The sequence below is a fragment of the Ascaphus truei genome, chromosome 3 (assembly GCF_040206685.1).
Source record: "Ascaphus truei isolate aAscTru1 chromosome 3, aAscTru1.hap1, whole genome shotgun sequence".
NCBI lineage: Eukaryota > Metazoa > Chordata > Amphibia > Anura > Ascaphidae > Ascaphus > Ascaphus truei.
In genome coordinates, this window is record NC_134485.1 from 230,567,525 (window position 1) to 230,583,141 (window position 15,617).

Below are 15,617 nucleotides of genomic sequence, written 5' to 3' on the forward strand. Positions count from 1 at the left end.
CAAGGCGTAAGCCACATTCCTGGACCGCAGTCAAGTTAACCCCTTGCCTCCCTGGTGAGGTCAGGGGGTGGCCATATGGGGTGCAACCCCTTTAATACCAGGCCAACCCCCCTCTCCCTCTACACTCTGTCCTAGCCATAGGCAGTCCTTCTCCTTCCACAGCGTGGGCAGCTCTGACCTCGCAGTCTCCAGTCCCCCAGGATATCCTGCTTCACCAGAGGATATCCTGTTCTTCTGTTTCCAGTCTGTGACAATTGCGAAATGGCCGCCGTACCTCCACATAGCCAAGGCAATGTTCTATCCTCCCAGCCCTCCCAACCACAACATGGCTTAAGCAACTCCGCAGAGTCTGTCGGCGGAGCTGAACAACTCTCCCAAAGGTGAGGAGGACTACCCTACTACACCTATGATAACCAACATTGCATGGAATTTTTGACACCTTGACAAATCAGAGTTCGGGAATGTTATTACTTACATGCTAGTGTTTCCAGCAGGTCCATCAACAGTCTGGGGAAGTTTGTGGGAGATTATGCAGGAGGAGCGAGGTGTAGGGAGATTATCCGGCGAGGGGGAAGTGGAAATTATTATGGAGGAGCAAGGGCAGTTCATCTGGTAGGAGTGGGGGATCATCCAGTGGGAGCGTTGAGTTCATCCGCTGGGGGGTTCATACAGAGAGGTGTGGGACGATCGTCCCAGTGGTGGGTTATCCTCCCCAGGGGTAGAGGTAGGTGGCGGGGGAGGTCATCCAGGGGCAGGTGCATGGGAAGAGACATCTGGGAGGAGCTGAAGACTAATTTTTTTAAACTATTTTCATTAATGAAAAATATAAAAATGTAGCTACAGTATAATAGTAATAATTCCCTCAGCAGGACATCGCCTGCCATGAAATGCCCATGAGCTTGATTCCTGTCTACAGTACATAGCGTAAATAGTAATGCTTTAATTTTTTTTCTAATTCACTTCAAAGAGAGGAGCTGAGGAATGGCTGCAATCCTGTAAAAGTAGATTAATGGTATAGAACAATACTTCAAAAGGATTAAAGACTTACACAGAGGATTTGATAAAATAGAACATTATTTCAGAGCACGGGACGATGAAATGTAAATGCACAATTTAATGGAGATGATTGGATAAAACAGACAATTCATGAACACAGCAACACTTTAGCTGCCACTTGGTTCACTTGATGTCATCACTGATCACCTAAATAAATGAGCAGCTTTCTGTACAAATCATTTTTAAATGACAACTTTTTCTTGATTTTGAAAAATAAATATGTATGTACAAATGTGACACGTGACATTGTTCCCCCCGCATATTATTGCAGTGAGTCAGTGACAGAGTTGGTACAGAATGTCTCACCGTAGCACACCAGAGGAAACAATGAAACCTGCTGCACCTGTATAGATAGATAGATAGATAGATAGATAGATAGATAGATAGATAGATAGATAGATAGATAGATAGATAGATAGATAGATAGATAGATTGGATGGATGGATCTCTCGTATCACACTCTCTCTCTCTGTATCTATCTATCTATCTATCTATCTATCTATCTATCTATCTATCTATCTATCTATCTATCTATCTATCAATCTATCTATCTATCATTTTGAATACTGTATAAACTAATATGTATATTCAAAACAAAATTTAATGTCGGTTACAATAGTGATTCATATGATTTAAAGTTGTTTTCAGACGAAAATCTAAATATATCATTGCTGACATTTATTTTTTCGTAGGATGATCTTAAGAGTGAATTCAATTGTAGCACAAGGTACTGTTCAAATAAATAATCAGTGCCTATTGAAAACTCTAATTAAACCGTGGAGAATGATACAGAAGCCTGTTGCAAACTCACCTTTGTATTCCAAAACATATTTCTACTAATTTTTTTTAAGTACCAAACAAATATTCTGAAAAGTTTGAACAATTAAGACATACAGGGTATTTGTATGGCTGATAAGTAATATAGAGTTTTACAAATTTACCCAAGTAATTTAAACCACAAGTTTAATACATGCTTAGAACTCAAAAATAAATTCTTGAGATAAAATTGATGAAATATGATTATGATAGGGAACAATATTTGATTTGTATCAGTCTTATAGCAAAGAAAGCTCGGTAGCCGTGTTGGTCCTGTCTTCCATGTAGTAACACAGGAGGAAGAGGGAGTGGGTGGTATGATACCTTTTATTGGACCAACAATTGTTATAGAAATTTATGCAAACTATAAACCCTTATGGAACGAGCACTACTGCTGCCTCTACATTATCTTGAAGATGACAGAAGCATTTCATTTTCCTATCATGTGTTAAATGCTCTTATCATATCTCTCTGTACTCTAAAGTCTGTTTTGTAAAACATTGCATACAGTACGTAATGGGCACAATATACATATAAACAGTATAATGTCAACATGATAACATGTATTCAATAACTCTTCATTATGTTACATAACACTTGGTTGTTCATGAAGTGACATTTATACGGACAAGCAGGGTTTCTACTCTTTCGTTTAGTGCCACAGGAGCAATGAGCACGGTCTCCCGTACAGAACCAGCAAAAAGCCCATGACATCGCTCCTACATGATGAAGCCCCTAGTGTGCCAGACTTTGTGACATGGAACAGTAGCTATGTGTTGTGGTACCCAAAGGGTTAATAAATATGCCCCACACCTAAATGTGAGTGATAACCATCATCTGGGTGTTTGCAGACAATGCTTAGCACTCACGTATACGGTGGGTAGCTTATTTGATGTTTTGAGCTTTGAAATAAGAACCTGCACACTTTTGTTGACATTGTTCAGGCATAATTACTTCTTAACACCGACCAACAATACCTGACCTGAATAATACTGACCGATAATGGGACTGAACACAAACCATGATATGAGCCAGTTTTATTTGTAGATTTCTACATTTGATTGTCTTCAGAGACATGTGACCATATATTTGCATATTACAGCGTCTCCCAATTGCAAGCGGACGGAAGTCAGACAAAGCAGTTTAATACATTGATGTTGAGAGATATGTTTAAAATGCCTTTTTTTCTGTATAATGGCAATACACTGAGTGTGGAACGTAATAAATAGTACTCTATGTTTTTGTCTTCAGTGTATTTTATCTTTGTAAACAATATGTAGGAGTATTTAATTATTTAGGCATAGTACTCTGGTACTGTGAAGTACTTTCATTTTCCGTTTGTTGAAAAATACTAATCTTATAAATACTATATGATTCCTTTGTTATAATAGTTTTTGCATTGTCTTTCTGTGTGCAATGACAACTTTAATTTATAGACAAACAAACAAAAAAGTCTATTACCTCACTGTATTGCTTGACTGCAAAAGAGAATAATGTTTAATAGAGTGATTTGATAATTGGCCAAGAAGCCTTATATACGGTTACAGCCTTCAGCAATTATTAGAAACTATCAGAGTAGAAATTCATTTTGGAAGCAAAATTACGTCTGAGTTCATATCAATTTTTCCATCTAAAATTTACATTGCTATTTTGGGATCTGAGAAAGTAATATAAGCACATGTACTTTGTTACATAAATCCACCGCTAACAAATTTCTCTGTGCTAGCATTTTACAGTTTGCTGAGCCTTCTAAAGCATATAGTTGTAAAGAATGTAGGAACAGAAAGCTCATATATTTGCAGAATAATTTATCGATGATATCTATCTTATCATTTGAGATAACATACATTGAATTAACTACAATTTGTTGCTTTTAAACTACTTTATAGACTAGACATTTTCGGATAAATGATTATAGTAACTTAAAAAGACAGTAAAAAAATATCGACAGTATATGTGCATGCATACTGTATAGAACACAGATAAATTAAAGAGTGCTGTAATCCACAGGGTGGATGAGGTTAGGCTTATGGAGAGATTGTCTGTCTTTTTAAATCACTAAATGTAAAAGGTTCCACAAGACATGGGACCCATGGATTCATAAGTAAGAGTGGTAGTCTATGATAACTTATAGTAGATGATAATGTGACACCCAAATCACTGTTAGTATTTAGATTTCTTAAGATACCCTTCAACTGTGTCATACACCCTTAATTGTCATTGATTGGAAATGTGTATTTGGTTGGAGTATCCCGTTCCTCTCCCAACCCTTGCTCCCCGCACCCGCGTTTTATTTTCTATATCCCTTCCTTCCAAAATTTCAATAAAAATTTGAGAGATAAAAAAAAGAATACCAATAAATTAGTTCAGGATTCTTTTTGTTGTTGTCAAGGTTCCATCATTTTTATTGTTTCCAACTCAACTTTTTATTGGATATTTGTGTCAAGAAGAAAGAAGAGTCATCCACTGAAAAATAATAGCCATTATAATTTATTAATGACCATTCATCTTCTGTATGGATAACATACAACATTGTAATGGGTGCCCGCCACAAACTGGACCGCGAAGCCGAGGTGGGGATACAGAAACACCAACCTGAGGCCGCGAGGTTGCGTCTGGAATGCAGAGTCGTGGTCGTGGATAGCCAGGTCAGGGTTGGAGAAGGAAGAATGGATCGTTGGGGTCACTAGCCATGGTCGAGGGTTAGAGAGAGACAGGATCGTTGAGAGGTAGCCATGGTTTCCATAGAACTGAAAGATAAAGGACAGCGAAGAAGGCAAGACAAGGCAAGGCAAGAGTAAAGTGTTTGCGACTAGCACAACGTCACAGGAAGACAGCAACTATGCTCAGCCAATTTGCAGCAGCACTGGCTGAGCATATAAAGTGAGATAAACCAATCATAAAGGAGTGCAGCAGCAGGAGCTGCTGCAAGAATCAGTCTTTTGATTTGTTGCTGAGAGAGCTCAGCACAGCAGGTAGTGACGAGTGATAACAGCAGTCAGTTTGCATCAAAGTCTGGAGCGGAGTCTGCTGCTGATGCTGCCGACGCGGGCAACGCCCGCGCCTGATCCTCACAAACATATTCTCTTAAGTTCTATTCAGAAGATTGAACGTTTCTGCTTTATTAACTGTATACTACCCTATATATCCCCCTTTTGAGAGGGGATTTTATAGTGTATATGATAAAGTGATATATTCTGTGTTTGGAAACCTAACTTTTTGTCCAGAGACTATTTGTACAGTATGTTAGAAAAGTATTCCCTCTAGGCATAACCCAGACCTTGCTGTAACCTACTAATTAAATTATGATAGCAGAGAGTAGTAAAGATTGACACTGTATTTATTTATAAACTTCAACTACCATATGCTTGTTAAAGAAAATAAGATACAAGGGGGCCTTCTGTTCTTATTTCTTAAGTTTATGATAAACCTTTTAAATATGTTTTTATGAAATGATGCTATCTTTTGATGAACTAAAGTGACAATATTCCTTATGACATTTCCCTCACAAGCAGTTTCCAAATTGTGAAATGTAACATTTCCAATGTTAAAATTCCAAGGACCTAATGCACAGGTATGAGTTGGCAGCGGACAGTGCTACGGTAAAAAAGGAATGAATCCACCCAAATCCATTTTCCGGATTTTACCGATTTTACCCCCAAAATCATTTTCACGGTATAAAATCTGCAAATCTATTTGAGCAGATTCAATCCCCATGGATTCATAAAAATCTGCCATTGGATACAACTCATGGACAGATTTGTAGAATCCAATCCACGGATTCAGCAATCCGATGGCGGATTCTTAGGAAATTCTTAAGAATCCGCCAACGGATTGCTGAATCCGCGGATTGGATTCTAGAAATCCGTCCACGTGTTGCGGAATCCGTGGAGTGTATTGGTGATAATAATACAAAAAATCCGCAAAACGTGAATCGCCTCTTTTGAGATTGATCAAATGAAATCCACGGACCAAAGAATCTGGTCAATCTGCTGCGGATCCAAATCCGCCCAAAAAATTCAACCCATCTCCAGATACGATGTAAGATAATCTAGTCCAGGGGGGCTCAACTCCACTCCTCAAGAACCCCAAACTGGTCAGGTTTTAAGGATATCCCTGCTTCAGCACAGGTGACTCAATCAGTGGCTTAGTAATTTTGATTGAGTCAACTGTGCTGCTGCATGGATAGCCTTAAAAACTGACCTCTTGGGGGTTCTTGAGGACTGGAGTAACCCTCGCCTATGTTGAGAGGATTATCATTTTGGTTTATAAATTCTTGTGCATGACGAAAACATAAGATGTATCCAGGAATTTTTTGTACAAAGTGCTAATTGACTTCTTACACTTATTTCTATATTACTAATGTTTCATTCTCTACATGTTAACTATGAACAAACCGAAAATGACGTTGGAACACGTATGTTTTGTAGGAAATATTGCAAACATTTTTTTTGGTCACATACCTATGTTAGAAATCAATGGAAATGAAAACAATGCATCCAAATATATTGCTGGAACAACGTTATGCTAAAACCATATTTGGAATACAGTATACATCAATAATACATATTTTATATTTCATTTCTAAAAGCAATCAAAATAAATACCAAAAAGAACCAAGCATATCTACTGTAAAAAATGCTGAAAACATAATAGCTTTTACAGTAAAAATTATGCAAATCTTAGTTATGCTTTTAAAAAGCCTTTTATATCAGTTATCATACAAAATGTAATCTAATGAAAAGTGCTATTATATAATGACCTCACTGATATTTTTTTCAAATTATCTACCGTTTTCATACACAGAGCTTGTATCTTTTCAATTATGGAGTTACTAAAATGGCAGTTAATTTATTTTAATTAACTTGTGCATAAAGTGCTAATCTTGAATACAGTATGTCTCAGATGCCTTGCGATTGCTTCTTATCTCAAATGTCAACAGCTGTAGTGATATTTTTGTTGGGGTTTCATGATTTTTGCATTTTCCTATGAATTTTGTATGCCTCATCTTTCTAAGCCACATATTCCTGGAATATTGTCTAATAATATTAAACTTGATTTTATGACTGCTGTATGTATGGGTACTGTACATTTTGAGAACATTTTACACTTTATACCTTGTTATTCTACTTTTAGAGCAACATAGCAGATTTTAACAAAATCTGGATAACACCATACTGTACTGTATCTGAATGGAATTTGGCTGGCTATTCCAAATGTGTGTTTGTGTGTGTATATATATATATATATATATATATATATATATATATCATACGAACCAGCCCAAAGACCAGTAAAGAGACAGCAACCAACGAGGGATAATCCAAAATAATCTGTATTGAGATAAACAGATTCACGAAAGCCAACGTTTCGGTCTCACATGGAGACCTTCCTCAGGGCCGAAACGTTGGCTTTCGTGTATCTGTTTATCTCAATACAGATTATTTTGGATTATCCCTCGTTGGTTGCTGTCTCTTTACTGGTCTTTGGGCTGGTTCGTATGTTATGTGGATTCCTATGGGACTAGCAACTGCCTTTTGCCTTACATTAGAGTGCTGACTGCTTGCTTTATATATATATATATATATATATATATATATATATATAACAAACAAAGAATAGACTGCGCTCCTCAGGTGTAAACTCAGACTGATTACCAATTGATTGTATTAAGTGGATATAGCAAAGGTGAATGGCAAGGGTGAATGCAACAATAATATGGATGATTGACTCACACTAATAAAAATGCATGCAATATGTTATAATAAAATGCTGAGTGCCAATGTTTAAAAAGCTGCTGTGAACACAAATATATGCCAGTGAACAATACAAATATAAAAAAATAGCATGTGTTGGTGGTTATGACTACTGCACTAATGAATCCCTCCTGGATGATACTAAATAATGATGAATGGAAAAATACGAAAAAAATGACACTAAGTGTGTCAAAAATAAAATAAAAATAAAAATGAAAAAATATGAAAAATATAAAAATATATCAACCAAACCAAGGGTCCATGCTAGGATCTGGCTGCTCTCATCAAGGACCAACGAACTCCCAGAAATCTGTGAACAACAAGAAAAGAAAGCGCCCGATCCTAGTGCAGCATGAAAAAATACAATTTAATAAAAATGAATAAAACCAACAAATGCGAACTCACAAACACAGGATAAATAAAAGCATATAATGAGTATACTCATTCGCCAACCGCCCACGATGTGCCTTGGATGGCGCGCCCTCTCTCTGTCTAGGTTTTCTCAGCTCTTCTGAACCGACATCCAGCAGGGGATACAGGAAACAGTTCACCACAATGTGACCCGGAAGTCCTCCACAATGTTAGTGTATTCCGGATGTGAGGTCTGCAGTCCGTGACCCCGCGATGCAGGGGCTGATCAGAGAAGTCTCTCTGCACTCCCAAAGGCAGTCCGTAATGAGGTGGGCAGTGAGGATAGAGTAGAATTGTGTATCACAGTGTGACAGCAGCTGAAAAACGCTCTTCCCTACGCGTTTCTTCACATAAAGTGATTTCATCAGGGGATCATCGTGGCACATCGTGGGCGGTTGGCGAATGAGTATACTCATTATATGCTTTTATTTATCCTGTGTTTGTGAGTTCGCATTTGTTGGTTTTATTCATTTTTATTAAATTGTATTTTTTCATGCTGCACTAGGATCGGGCGCTTTCTTTTTTTGTTGTTCATATATATATATATATATATATAGCATAGGAGATAGAAAACCACTGCTCAACCTTAATATTCAACATACATAAGTGTTGTATATTCTAAGTGGTGCACGGGAAATAGAAACACTCTATATATAGGATGGTCCAAGAACAACCACAGAAAAGAAATCCCATAGATTTGCACTCAACTTAAAATTATATCTGCTGAGTAGATAGAAACAAATTTCCAAACCATATAGGATACCAGAAGGTTTTTAAAATACAAAACAAAAAATCTTTTATTAAATACTAATTAACTCTTCTAATGAAAATACATAAAACATATATTTATAAATTTAACTTATATATAAAATCACCTAAAAGGTGCTCTAATGAAGGTGACAACGGAGTATGCCAGCGTGCAATATGGTATGGTAGATAGCGCATATGGGTGCCTAAAATAGGTACACTCTCTGATATGAATAGATGTTATAATCATACAATAATAAAGCTCAATCGTATGCGTCTATTTGTATCACCAACAGCTGATGGTTTGAATGTCCGCGCGGGCAGGCTATAATATGCCTCCCGTGCTGAGTCTTGACAAACAAGGTAAACCGGCTTTAATAAGCCCAAAATACCCATAGAGCGTCACCACATGCTATGCAATAATGATCCCATGTTACAGTATGTGCTCCTCGCAATAGAATCTAATCAAATCATTGCCTAAATTGTGCACAATTAGTGTGGTGCGCATTGAAACCCAATCGTGTTATACAACCAGTCAGCTGCAGGGTCACTGGCATTCACTCGCGCTCCGTCTCAAACTCCAGAACAGCAACCGGCTGACGTCATTAGTTAGCGCGTCGCCTACACCGACGATCGTTTCACGCCTCTTGGCGCTTCTTCAAGGGGGGAGGAGTGGGTGAAATAGGCGACAGAAAGCCTCCACCGTTAGCATATAGCCAATAAAGAATATCACTTGTGAGCACATTCACATGTCTTAGACAGGTCTGCAACCCTGCCTTTCAACCATTATCACCTCGCATACAGTGCTCCCACTGCAGCAAGGGATTTTGGGAAATGACATGTGAATGGATATTCCAGGCAAAAGGTGACACATTGTGTGGTCATTTGCGTGTCATTTCCCAGAATCCCTTGCTGCAGTGGGAGTACTGTATTCGAGGTGATAATGGTTAAAAGGCAGGGTTGCAGACCTGTCTAAGACATGTGAATGTGTTCACAAGTGATATTCTTTATTGGCTATATGCTAACGGTGAAGGTTTTCTGTCGCCTTTTCACCCACCATAACTTAAAATGTATGGTAAACCTACCCAGCCTAGAAATATTTCAAAGCAAGTATAAACCAACCTCACACTGATGATACCCATCAAGGTTAAAACATGTCTGTGAGTGGTCTGTACTTGCTTTGCTAGTACCATGCTGTGTTTCAACCATATCAGGATATCATATAAAGGAGAAAAAGTAGTCCACAGCACCCCGATGTTGAAAATGTAGAACATGTAGAACATATTTACTGAATGCATCAAAGCAGGGACAAAAATTGACAGCAATGTTTCAGACCGTACAAGGTCCTTTATCAAGGAGAGAGAGAGAGAGAGAGAGAGAGAGAGAGAGAGAGAGAGAGAGAGAGAGAGAGAGAGAGAGAGAGAGAGAGAGAGAGAGAGAGAGAGAGAGAGAGAGAGAGAGAGAGAGAGGAGAGAGAGAGAGAGAGAGAGAGAGAGAGAGAGAGAGAGAGAGAGAGAGAGAGAGAGAGAGAGAGAGAGAGAGAGAGAGAGAGAGAGAGAGAGAGAGGAGAGAGAGAGAGAGAGAGAGAGAGAGAGAGAGAGAGAGAGAGAGAGAGAGAGAGAGATTTTTCCGTCATACACAACCTGGTGCACTTTATTTTGGTGGGAATTGTAGCACCTTTGCCTTGAGTACGGGGCTCCAGTAATCACCTCTACAGGACAGTTAATGCTGGATTTGCACATCATGTGACTCTTACAGCACTTCCTTGACCCTTTTAAAATAGTATAGTTCAAAGGGTATGTACTGTAAATCTCTCCGATCTTTTCTATTACACTGAGAAGAAATGCCATGTTGGTGAATGCAACATGGAATTAGGAGAAAGACCTCACTCTGCATGCAAAATTATGTAGTATATCACCTGTGATCAACAAATAAGGCACTATATGTAATGTAATGTGTGATAGTCTACTAACACTAACATGCCTATTGAGGGCACATGTGTTGATATATTATTGCTAGGTGCCTACATATTCAGTACATTTATGAACCTCTATGTGCCCCACCTTTCTGGATACAAAAATATACTAATTTGTAACATTCTGCCTTGAATGTAACTGAATGCAAGTCTGTTTTTAATATTCCAGCACGCTATTGATATTCACATATAGGGCCTCATGCAGAGAGCAGCGCTATTTAGAATTGGAGAGGGGAATAAAATTTAGCTTTATTGGAGAGTTTTTTTCTCCATATGCAGAAAGGGCATAAAACTGCATTTACAATCCTTTCTGCATATGGAGAGTTTCAACCAGCGCTATGAGCGCTATGAGCGCTGTTGAAACTAGTGGGAAAGAATCTTTTTTTTTTTTTTTCTCCTCCACCGGCCGCGGAGCGCCAGCTTCATAGTGGAGAGGAAAAATGTTGAAAATCGCGCCATTTTTTTGGCGCGAACAGCCACTAGATGGCGTTCGCGGCTCTCTGCATACGGCCGTTTTAAACACTGGAGAGATTAGGATCTTTCCAGCCGCGCGGCGAATTTCAAGAAAAAAAAAAAAAATTGGTGCTTTTTTTAAAACTTGCCATTATCTGCCTTTCTCAAGGCAGAATTCGCCAAAACATGCCGCTTTCCCTGTTAGCGCTGCTCTCTGCATGAGGCCCTTAGTATCTGGAGTGGTGAGATGTGGTTTATAAAGGTTCAGTGCAGTTTTGCACATTGGAGTTCATAAAAACAGATCTCCAAGAGCATTTTTCTAGGAGCGGAGCAATTGAAGTTATTTTAGTTACGGTTTTGCCTGTCATAAGAATGAGACAAGGGAAGACTATGAAACAAATATACACCACCTATTTGCCGGATTGTAAAGGAATCCAATCTCATTTAAAGCTGGCTTAAAACTCATTTTTATTTTATCATGGAAAGCAAATCATTCCCAAAATGAAAAACATATATGTCCTCATTTCCATGACTTGCTTCTTTTCTCTCTTGCCGTACTGGTGGTTGTCAAGGAAACGTTCATTGCTTTGCTGTCAGGCAGATTTAGATGCACTCTCTGTCTGTTCTGTAAATAACTCATTGTTGGGGATTAGTATGATGGCATTCATTACCAATAGTACCTCATGGTCCCACAATCAAATAGGGCCGGTGTATTCTTAAAATGTAACTCCTGGGGGAATGGGATTTTTATTGCCTTTGTTATGAATCTCATCCATAGCAGTTACATTAAAAATGTGTAAGCTGCTGAAATCCTATAAAGGAAAAGTCATTTACTATATTTTTTCACTCCTTTGTTAAAATGATGTATATAATATATATGATGGGTGCTTGTGTATGCATATATTATTATTTTTAACTGTTGCCATTTAATAGCATACATTGCTATTAAAGAAATACATGTTATTTATTTTCCAAAAAGCAAAATATAAATGTGTGGGTTTGTTGGTTTATCATTTATGTATCCATGCTTTTGAAATGATATATGAACCAGGTTTTCGTGAAGCCTGCTTTTCTGCCACAGTCATCCCATTATTTCTTTTCTGCCACAGTCATCCCATTATTTCCCCTGTTGCTTCAGATTTTAACATGAGATTTCATGCCTCTATTCCATATGCTGTGAAGCTTTCTGCCCCTTGCCCAGGAATATTGTAAGATTCTTGGAGCAGACACAGGACCTCTTGATCTATTGTGGTGTGTAAATTGATGCTCATCTGTTGTTATCCATGTTATTGTCTGGGACCTCCGTTGTACAGTGCTGAGCTGTGGAACATGGTGCATTCATAATCAAAAATTCAACCCCACTAATTCCAATTAAGCTAAATCCTTACAGAGACATGGAGAAATTATTTCACAGGATAATGAGCAGGAGCCTTAGTGTTCTGTTTGATTGCAATTCTTCTGACATCCTGTAAAACCTGCAGAGCTAAGGGGCTTCATTGTGGGCATTAAGCAATGTCCTCCTATCCAGCAGTGCACAGGTTGCACATAAATCTTACAGCTGAAGGTGATTGCTTGAACACGGTTTCCATCCAGTATTGAGAAGGTTCAATACAAGGCAACTCATTTTCATAGAATAATTGAAGCCCAGCTAAGCACTAAATGTATTATTTTATTGTCGTTGGAATCAGTTCAGCTCATGACAACATATGTAAAAACCTAAACCCTGTGTCACAGTCTGGGGACAATTGAAACCTGAAACAGTCAAATGGGACGCATTTCTTTAATCTTTATGGCTTTTTATTTAATATGCTGTGAAGTGGTCACCTTGTCATTTGAATAGGGCTTCAAGCTTCATAGAAATATAGAACTTGACAGCAGATAAGAACGACTTGGGCAACAGAGTCTGCCTATTTTCCTACTGCCTACGCTTCCCTAGAAAAGGAGAAGAGATGGCATCATATTGAATAGAGACACATCAATAAATCATTAAGTATACAAACAAAAAAATTAGACCTGTAAGCTTCTTTCGGGTGTTTTGGTTATTCTAAGGTATATTTGCAGAAATCTCTATGCATTGGAAAAATATTGGAGTATAAAATGTATATGAGTTATCAAACATGTAGACAAGGTTTTTGCGCGTCCGTCTGCATTAAAGGTTGTAATTTCAGTCTCTCCCTGCAACTATTATACCTCTTCTCTCTATATCATGTTCTCCTGCACTTCTTCTATACCCCATTCCCACTGAGATACATATTTGTATAAGGTTATAGAAATATATTTTCACACCTAAATACACTCACATATACAAATAAGACGGGAGAAGGAGTGTCTCAGTGAGTAAAGACACTGACTGGCACTGTGTGAAGCAGGGGAATCTGGTTCAATTCCCAGTGTCAGTTCCTTGTGATCTTGGGCAAGTCACTTTATCACCCAGTGCCTCAGGCCCAGTGCCTGCAAAATGTCTCTGTAAAGCGCTACGTAAAACTAGCAGCGCTATACAAGAACATGCTATTATTATTATTATTATTATAAGACGAAGAAATCAGAATCTGTTGTAGGTTATGATACATTTTAGAGGACCAACATTAAGGTCCTCATAGATTAAATTTTAGTGTTTTTAAACTTCCTAGATTTCTTCTTCATGTGTACTACTAATCTACATTTCTCCAGGATCAATATGGCTACTAGAACTTTGAGCTGCAATGAAACTAACAGCGTTCAATGCATAACAATCCTGAATCTCATTTCCTCACTCCTGGGGCCTTTTCTAACTCCCTCACTTTTCCAAGAACACAAATACTGCAAAATGAGTGTCAGACTGCTGCTCTACATAGCCACATCTCCTCCTTACTGCTCATATTGTCAGTTTCATGTGACAAAATAGAGCTTTCACAACCTTTGCTAGATTCTTATTCCATAATTTTTGTCCTTTCTACATGGCATTTTATGAGACTTTGGAGATACCCATCATTCTTTAAGATAGATTGTCACTGGAGTATTAGGTAAGACCAGCAGCACTGGAATAAGATCAAATGGCAGAATCCCTGCTAGTGTGTTTATACACGTTAGCTTTGAGGGAGAGTGCCACTGATCCAGCCTAACAATGTTTATTGCAGGATTGTCTCTTGTCAATTGCTTCTTAGGGGGTTAGTCATTAAAGAGTGATAGTGCCAATCAGACACTACCGCACGGAAACTCCCATTCAAGTGAAAGGGGGCTTCGTATGGCTGTGCTCAATCAGCACTATTGCACAACAATGAATAACCCCCTTCATTCCTTGAGTTTTAGTCTTATCAGCCATACCACAAACTTCACACTGGCAGTGTTTTCTAATGACTCTTTTTTATATATTTATTTCATTTTTTAGGTGTCTAAGGATCTACATGATAAACAGAAAGAAGTTGAAGATCAGTTGAAGAATTTTGCTTTGTTTGAGCTCCAGTTAAATCAAGTGACATTGTGGGTTTCTTCTGTAAAGGATCAGCTAGAATTCTACAATCAAGTGGGTAGACCCGGAGTGTTTGACATTAAGGTAATCTTGACATCAATAAATAATTTAAGATACCATGAAATGCTTAACAAATATTTCTCCAAAGTGGAAAAATAATTTCTAATTTCACAACTAAATATTTGATCTGCAAGAAAAGGGGAAAATAAAGGTTGTGTGTGTGTGTGTGGAGGGGATTATATATATATATATATATATATATATATATATATATGTATGTATGTATGTATGTATGAATGTATATATATATTATATATATTATATTAAAAAGAAAGAAAATAACCAGCACTTAATTTGGATTCGTCAATGTATAACAAGTGAAGAAAATAAATAAAGGAATACAGTGTAGACAGATACCAAACAGCTGAAGTGCAAAGACTATAGGAAAGATGCAGCTCAAACTATGATTTCCAGATCGGGAAATAGCAATAATACAAACATACAGTAGGAATGACCACAAATAACCAATAATAATAATAGACTAATAAAACTATTTATTATACCAGATAATAAATGCCCCAAGTTAGATAAACAAATTGAGATAAGATAAAAACATATACATGAATGGATAAAAACAATAATGATTAAAAAACAAAAAGACTACCACAAGCTGATATCAAAGAGGAATAACCTGTTAGTAGCAGACACACAATATTCACAGAGACTGACTTGATAAGAGGAGAGTGGATAGATGGTAATGTGATATATAATCACAAAGTTCAAAGAGGAGACAAAGGTAGATGTATTGCAAGGTAGTTCCAGTGAGAGAATGTGCATAGTATATGCTCAGTGTATTGTCACCGAGCTGACTTTGGTGAGAATACACTGAGCATATTCTATGCAAGTTATTCCTCTTATGATGGCTAGGGAGGTTCTTGTGCTTGTTTCCCATAGT

At 37.8% G+C, this 15,617-nt stretch overlaps 1 protein-coding gene across 17 annotated transcripts in view; it reads left to right on the forward strand.

Moving 5' to 3' along the window:
* The window catches only part of DMD (dystrophin), a 2,761,517-nt gene that overhangs the window by 1,954,258 nt on the left and 791,642 nt on the right, over positions 1-15,617 (forward strand). For all 17 annotated transcript variants that reach the window (XM_075590265.1, XM_075590266.1, XM_075590270.1 and 14 more), the window contains one exon: positions 14,582-14,746. In XM_075590265.1, the coding sequence (XP_075446380.1) occupies positions 14,582-14,746 (165 nt within the window). The remainder of the gene's footprint in view (positions 1-14,581; positions 14,747-15,617) is intronic.